The sequence below is a fragment of the Oncorhynchus nerka genome, linkage group LG3, assembly GCF_034236695.1.
Source record: "Oncorhynchus nerka isolate Pitt River linkage group LG3, Oner_Uvic_2.0, whole genome shotgun sequence".
Lineage (NCBI taxonomy): Eukaryota > Metazoa > Chordata > Actinopteri > Salmoniformes > Salmonidae > Oncorhynchus > Oncorhynchus nerka.
The window spans coordinates 78,369,715-78,378,023 of record NC_088398.1 but is presented as its reverse complement, the minus strand read 5'-3'; the positions used below and the strand labels follow the sequence as shown (position 1 = coordinate 78,378,023).

The 8,309-nt window shown below is 41.5% G+C and overlaps 1 protein-coding gene across 1 annotated transcript; it reads left to right on the top strand.

The window, feature by feature from the left end:
* The first annotated feature begins 675 nt into the window (after positions 1–675).
* Positions 676–8,146, top strand: LOC115117101 (interferon lambda receptor 1-like). Its single transcript, XM_029645561.2, has 8 exons — positions 676–897; positions 1,305–1,419; positions 3,123–3,243; positions 5,334–5,494; positions 5,739–5,887; positions 6,111–6,270; positions 6,463–6,590; positions 6,951–8,146. The coding sequence occupies exons 2-8, from the start codon at positions 1,371–1,373 to the stop codon at positions 7,833–7,835; spliced, it is 1,653 nt and encodes a 550-aa protein (XP_029501421.2). The 5' UTR covers positions 676–897; positions 1,305–1,370; the 3' UTR covers positions 7,836–8,146.
* The last annotated feature ends 163 nt before the right edge of the window (positions 8,147–8,309 follow it).

Sequence of the window (8,309 nt, the reverse complement as noted above, 5' to 3'; positions counted from 1 at the left end):
CCCGTGAGCCTATGTATGGATCATATGGTTTATTTTTTTAACAGAAAGGTTGTTTGATTTAGTTTATTTTTTGTTAGTTTTTTGTTGTTGTTGGTATTTTGTTCCATTTTGGGGAATCCTGTTTTCCATCCCGCACAGCAGGTTGCCGGATGCACATTAAATTGTGCGATCGTCAATATACCATAGAAGAAGTCCATTCCACAAATAGAACAATGAGACAGATATTTCACCAGATGTATAAATGTAAAGCATCCGCTTGACGTTTAAACTCCCTACCAAATATGGTAGTGAGAGGAAGCCCAGTGGCCGGCAGTGGTAGAAGACGCAACGAGATGGATTTTGGCCAACATTCTGCACATTTTCTCATCGATTAAACATTTTTATCTCAATACAGTTTTCTGTTCCCAAAACTAGAATCTGTTGTAAACAGAGTGGACTACGTTTTGTAGACTTTAACATTTGCCAAAGTTGTAAAAAAATGCATTGTTTAGAAGGAACGCAAAGACGAATTTAGTTATTGCACACGCGCACTTCACCGAGTAGGGTTTCCTAACGTGAATATGCAGATATCTGCTAGAACGGGCGAATAGGATCTCATCTCAATATGACTCATTTGTTCCCATTGCAAATGGCAGGCCCTGGTCTATCTTGGTTTAGTTATACAAATATTTGCCCCATTGCCTTTAGGGAGCGTTCGACCTGGTTATCATGTGATTTCACGAAAACGAGTGACGTTTGGAAAACACACGTGACCGAAAGAAACGAACAAATTGCTAGTATTCACAGCACGGTCAGACTGTTTATGTGTTTACATGTCTATTTTCTCTTCTGCTTTTACCCACGGGGGAAAATATCGGGTTCTTTGAAAGGGATTCATCAAGGAAGGCATATCTTCAGGTACAATTATTTATTAATGCCAGCATTTAGTTCGGATCAAGAAACGTGTAGGACAAGCGTAACGTTACCCCTTTTACAAGCGAAGTCATTATTAGAAACACTGTAGACTTGGAAGACGACACAAATCTCTATATTTTATTTTATTCATTAAAATTGTTTGTTGTGTTTTATCGTTTCAAGAGTTGCATACTGGTTGTAGACAACATATTTATATAAACACATAACAGTAGCCTAAAGTAAGCATAGATTGAGTCAAGTGTTGTTCACCTGTCCCAACGTTAGATCATACAACCTGGTCGTTATAGCAATAGACGCCACACAAACCTCACAGTACTGCATTACCTTTCCTTTTGTGTGAGTGAGAACTTCATTTTCACTTCTGTATTCAAATGTCTTTTGTTTTTCAGAACATTGACCAACAATGGACCAGTCCTCTCGATTATTTTTTTAAAGGTTTTAGGAATAAAAAAGATATGAAATATATCCTTCTATCTATTTATTTGATGTTGCAGTGTTTTTATGGTAAGTTGTCCACTGCTATTATGGGTTTATGAACAGGTTCAACGTAGCAGTGTTTACTGCTGAGCATGTTTACTGCTGAGCATGTTTACTTTACTGCTGAGCATGTTTACATGTTTACTGCTGAGCATGTTTACTGCTGAACATGTTTACTGCTGAGCATGTTTACTGCTGAACATGTTTACTGCTGAACATGTTTACAGCTGAACATGTTTACTACTGAGCATGTTTACTACTGCTGAGCATGTTTACTACTGCTGAACATGTTTACTACTGCTGAACATGTTTACTGCTGAACATGTTTACTGCTGAACATGTTTACTACTGCTGAGCGTGTTTACTGCTGAACATGTTTACTACTGCTGAACGTGTTTACTGCTGAACATGTTTACTGCTGAACATGTTTACTGCTGAACATGTTTACTGCTGAACATGTTTACTGCTGAACATGTTTACTGCTGAACGTGTTTTACTGCTGAACGTGTTTACTGCTGAGCGTGTTTACTGCTGAGCGTGTTTACTGCTGAGCGTGTTTACTGCTGAACATGTTTACTGCTGAACATGTTTACTGCTGAACGTGTTTACTGCTGAGCATGTTTACTGCTGAGCATGTTTACTGCTGAACATGTTTACTGCTGAACATGTTTACTACTGCTGAACATGTTTACTACTGCTGAACATGTTTACTGCTGAACATGTTTACTACTGCTGAGCGTGTTTACTGCTGAACATGTTTACTACTGCTGAGCATGTTTACTGCTGAGCGTGTTTACTGCTGAGCGTGTTTACTGCTGAGCGTGTTTACTGCTGAACGTGTTTACTGCTGAACATGTTTACTGCTGAACAGTGCTGAGTTTCCCAAACTAGGGGTCAAGTTGAAAATGCGGTCGCAAGACAAAATTTGGGGCAGATTCTAGATGCGGTTGTAATTAACAGACCGGTTTCTGTTTTCTTCCTATAAATGTGGCTCTCTCTTTTTAACGTTCTAAGCTTAACAACATTATGATGCCTTTCACTGAAAGACACGACTCCGGAACACTTGTTTCCAGCTACTATGCCCACAAGACGTTAGAATGGCGCGGACAAGACCAGGCTCCAAATCAGAGGAGGAAAGAACATTGTCAATGATGGTGTTATTTTCAACACAGAAGATCATACAACGTTATTGCCTGATGGTCTCCTGAACTTCTCAGTACCTTTCGGATGCATTTCAGGGGCGGCAGGGTAGCCTAGTGGTTAGAGCGGTTGGACTAGTAACCGGAAGGTTGCAAGTTCAAATCCCCAAGCTGACAAGGTACAAATCTGTCGTTCTGCCCCTGAACAGGCAGTTAACCCACTAGGCGTTCCTAGGCCGTCATTGAAAATAAGAATTTGTTCTTAACTGACTTGCCTAGTTAAAAAAAGGTAAAAACTTCAAACCATACTGTCTTTTAGACTGAAGACTGATTGGTAATAAACTGTCATAGTCAAATTAAGAAAGGAACCATTGGCCGTTGATTACATAACATAGTGGGGTTACTGGCGGCTAGGTAACAAGTTATTGATTTACTGTACCTTGGCTGGGATAAGATACTGAAGTCTCTAGTTGCTCTCAGACAGTCTGTGTCTGTGGGCAGTATAGTGTCTTGTACTGACATACTGTATGTTATCTTCATTTACGAGTTTAACGATACAGTCCCTCTCTGTATCCCCTTTTGCCATCATAGCCCTGTGTACCCTCCCTGCTCCGGTCAATGTTACCATCGATTCTCTCAACTTCCACCATGTTCTCCGCTGGATCCCTGGGCCAGGCACACCACCCGGGACCATGTACAAGATCTTACACAGGTTGTCACCTCATGATTTTGTTTGTGTTTATCATATTGAATAATTCTACTACTGCATTGTGGTTAAGGTTTATGGACTTTAGACGAATGATGGAGATCTGATTCCCATGACACTTGGTATGACTGGGTTGTAAACGTGTGTCAGACGTTAGGTGTAGTAATGATCATGTCTCCCTGTCATGGCTTTTGATCCATCAGTACAGATCCCAACACATCTTGACCACCAAAGTCCATTTGATGTCACAAATCTGTCCAGTACTTTAAAAATATCCTCTCCTGTTGTCCTGGTTTCCAGTGGTTTGCAGAAGAGGATGTCTTCCTTAATTGACCCCCCCGTAAGCATAACGGACACTCACCAGGAGCTGTGCCAGGCTCGCCACGTCTGTTGACTCATCCAGCTGTAACGCATAGAATTCACTGGCTTGTATGCGAAGCAGTAATTGTTTCAACACATCTCCTGCCATGTCATTGATGCGTCGTGAAACAGTGTTGTTTGATGAAGACACTGTCTGTATCGTTGTTTTGGGCCTTTTCCCCCAGCATTGTCCCAGCCCATATCCGCGGCAGCAGGAAGAATTAAGTCCTCCACAATAGTATGGGGCTTCCCTGTCCCAGCCACTCGGTAGCTCACCATATAAGATGTTTCTAGCCCCTTCTTATTAATGGTATCTGTTGCTTTTATACATGTCTTACTACTCGAAAGTCATCTTAATTCTCGCTCAAAAAACTCCTGTGGCTTATTTTTCGAATTGTCATGTTTCGGTTCTAAATGTCTGCGCAAGAGTGAAGGTTTCAATCGAGAGAGTAACTGTTAATGTGATTGGATGAGTAACGGTGAATGTGATTGGATGAGTAACTGTTAATGTGATTGGATGAGTAACGGTTAATGTGATTGGATGAGTAACGGTGAATGTGATTGGATGAGTAACTGTTAATGTGATTGGATGAGTAACGGTTAATGTGATTGGTTGAGTAACGGGTAATGTGATTGGATGAGTAACGGGTAATGTGATTGGATGAGTAACGGGTAATGTGATTGGATGAGTAACGGGTAATGTGATTGGATGAGTAACGGGTAATGTGATTGGATGAGTAACGGCTAATGTGATTGGATGAGTAACGGTTAATGTGATTGGATGAGTAACGGTAATGTGATTGGATGAGTAACGGTTAATGTGATTGGATGTTAATAATTTGACAAGGCTACCTGTATTTGACATTGTGTTGTTATTTCGCCAGATGGTTGATCTTATTTTTGGCAGTGAAATGAGGCTACTCAGGTGAGGGGGAGAAAAAAAAACTCACCCAAATGTATAGCCCCGTTGGAAAAATATAAAATGTGCTGTTTGATTATAATATTTTTGGTCTATGAATCACATTTTTATTTGGCGTACCCCCGACGGCATTGCAGGTTTGGGAAAACCTGATATAGAGGATATCGCCGTAGTCTAAAATCGGAATGAATGTAGACTGAATTATTTGTTTTCTGCTATTTAACGAAAGACATTCCCTATTCCTAAAGACCTCTTAACTAACTCATCAATTTGCTTTTTAGAAAGATAGCTTTTTTGTCAATTCAGATACCCGGATATGTATAACCCTGGACATGATCAATGTGGGCATCATCTAATGTACATATGGATAAATCAGATACATTTCCAATATGGATAAATCATCAGATACATTTCCAATATGGATAAATCATCAAGATACATTTCCAATATGGATAAATCATCAGATACATTTCCAATATGGATAAATCATCAGATACATTTCCAATATGGATAAATCATCAGATACATTTCCAATATGGATAAATCATTTTGGAATATAATATATGCATGGATAAATACTCGTAAGCCATTATGGAACAGGAAAGACTACTTTCTGGTTGGAAATGTGGTTACACAACACCACTCTGAGATAGAATATATCTTGTTGAGGTCTGAAGGCCACATTGATTCAAAATTATAATGATTTGGAATCCAAAATGAACTCGCTGTATTTTGTCAATGAAGTAATTTAACTGGGTCTACTTTGTAATTTTATTCGCTACATTAAACATGTACCTCCTCGTTTCTATCCTAACAGAGAAGACAACATGACCCTACAGCTACAGCATCAAACCAACATGACAAATCAGAAGCTGGATCTGAAGTACCCCAAAGAAGAATACAGATTGTGTGTTCGGGCTTCCCACGAGCTCTTCGAGTCGCCCCTGACCGTGATCACCTTCACCCCCTACACACAGAGTACGTCTGCTGGTCATTCTGTCTTGTTAATAGGTGGATGACTATACTTCTGCTAGGGATTTTAACCAGATGTTTGTGTGAGGGCCATTCTTTGACATCACATAACACAATCTAGGCATGTATTTGTGTGTCAATGTGTCTTATAATATGTAATATAATATGTTGTTGTAAAATTAAATAAAAACATTTAAAAAAGTAAAATATTTAATTGTGAAATGATGCTACAGTATCATATCTTCCACAGCTGTTATTGGTCCTCCGACATTGTCTTTGGATGGATGTGGCAATTGTCTGGTAATCAACATCACACTGCCTGAGATGGAAACCATTCAAAATGTCTATGGGAGCACCGTATCCTTTCAGATCGACTGGAAGAGCGCAGGAGAGACTCGGGTAAAAACAACAATGCCTATCCTTTCCTGCCTCTCCTTTCCCTGTGTTTCCTGCCTCTCCTTTCCCCGTCTTCATTGTAGTGTCAAATTCTATACATATATATATATATATATATTTTTTTTTATGTTTTTTTTTTTTTTTTTTTTACAAATGATGTCCATTTAATGAGAATGAGGACCATTTAATCAAAAAACGAATACTCTTCGATCATATTCATTTTCAGATAAAAGAGACCCGTACAACTAATTTAAGTTATATGCTGGAGAACTTGAATGTGGGCACAGAGTACTGTGTGAGGGTGCATACGATGATCACCACCAACCAAAAAACACAGCTTTCTGAGTGGAAGTGTGCACACACCAGTATTGTGGAGGCTAACAGAGGTGAATATTGTCTATAGTTATGTTAGTCAATGCTTCATCCTCAGTTTTACCATGCCAGATATTAGGTCATGTGTTGGCATTGTGTTACTATTTTAAATATATTGCATGGAATTCTTTCTGTTATCAGGATTATTCTGTTCATTCAGTGCACCTTGGATTGGGGTATAACCATGACTTGTCCTCCCCCCCCAGTCCCTGCTGTTGTAGCTGGGGTGTCGGTTCTCCTCATTGTGAGTGGGGCAGGCCTGATGGTTCTCATGTTTGTCTTGTTCTACACTGGGTTCTTGTGCAAGTTGAAGGCCCATCTGCCTAGATCACTGGTGAGAAATGGCTCTATCTTGTAGCTAACCACACCCTACACTCTCACTTCATTTGTTTCAATTTAAAGGGCTTTAGTGGCATGGGAAACATATGTTTACATTCATCAAACCCATTTCTCACAACTCTCTCACTGTTTGTCTATGATATTATTTGTTTGGCTTTGCCATTGTTGATTTGTTGGTCCTGGATGTGCGTTTGAGGAGCTTAAGAAATGCAAAGCCAAAGTAAATTCCTGCAAATAACATTAACTTCAACTCATGCCCTGTTGTCCACATAAAGTTAAATCAGCTTCAGGCAGTGACATCACTGTGCTTTTCTCTGTCTAACACAGCCTCTCTCTTCTCCCTCTCCCCTTGCAGACTGCCCTGGTTGAGGGCTACCTAGTCACCCCAGAGAGAACAGTTCCTGACCTGGTCTCCATATCCTCTGAGCCAGAGCAACAAGGGAAGGCCCTCACAACAAAAGCACACCACAACAGAGAGAACTCGAACCGAGCAGGGGAGGAAGAAGAGGAGGAGGATGATGAAGAGGAGGGGGGAAACGGCGCGGTCTACATGGACCGCGATGCGGGGCTCTCCTTTGATAGCAGCTCCAGCACCATACAGTCCCAGGAAGCATCAGGGGCTAATGTTGCCCTTCTTAATGTAGCAGGGCATTCTGGGGGGTTGAGTTTTGAGACCGCAGCTGAAGAGGAAGTTCCTGTGGGTGTGGTGGTGCTTGGAGGTCAGGGTCAGAGCGAGGTCAAAGGTGAACTAACGAAGGTCATTTCCAGCCTAGACAGAGATCAACCCAGACCTCTGGGACTTGTAGGGTTGGGTGGAGAGGAGGAGAAAGAGATGAGTGAGGTGGAGAAAGAGATGAGGGAGGAGACCTCTGGTAATGTCAATCTGTTCTCTGTGACTCTGGGGGCTTTAAAGAGGGAGGAGGAGGAGGAGCATGAGACAGATGTTTTATTAGGCTGTTCCAAACAGGAGCAGAAGCCTCTACTTCCCATAGACTCCTTACAGAGGACATTAGGACTGGACAGCATGGGATCACAGGGTGAGATACAGGAAGGTACAGGCCTAGTACTGTCACGGGCAGACTGCACACACACATACTTTGAATATTCAGATAGACATGCTGTCAGCTGTACAAAGGCATACTCTGACTGCCTGGTAATGCACACTGGCACTGTGCAGTCTCACAATGAGACGGAGGAGGAGGAGGAAGAAGAAGACTTCTCAGGCTATATGGGACATTGATGCGTGCGTGCATAGCGTGGTTCATTCTGCGTTGTGTACTTTTAATTAGGACGCTGCCACAACTGAAGGTCTGCTAGTTTAATTATTTTTATTTGCCCTGCACACGAAGAGACAACACACATTATGTTAACCCTTGGCACAGTCCTAGCTCTCAGGCACCTGCACATGAAGAGACAACACACATTATGTTAACCCTTGGCACAGTCCTAGCTCTCAGGCACCTGCACATGAAGAGACAACACACATTATGTTAACCCTTGGCACAGTCCTAGCTCTCAGGCACCTGCACATGAAGAGACAACACACATTATGTTAACAGTCCTAGCTCAGGCACCTAGCTCTGAAGAGCACCTTGCTATGTTAACCCTTGGCACAGGTCAGGCAAAAGAGAACAATAAGACCCTGGCGCAGTCCTAGCTCTCAGGCACCTGCACATGAAGAAATAACAGATAACCTTGCTATGCCGAAGGTCAG

Excerpts from the sequence above, each read along its gene's own strand:
- LOC115117101 (XM_029645561.2), top strand. The coding sequence starts at position 1,371 with ATGAAATATATCCTTCTATCTATTTATTTGATGTTGCAGTGTTTTTAT. Across the intron at positions 5,495-5,738 it reads CTTCACCCCCTACACACAGA|CTGTTATTGGTCCTCCGACA; the intron begins GTACGTCTGCTG and ends TATCTTCCACAG. Across the intron at positions 6,591-6,950 it reads CCCATCTGCCTAGATCACTG|ACTGCCCTGGTTGAGGGCTA; the intron begins GTGAGAAATGGC and ends CTCCCCTTGCAG.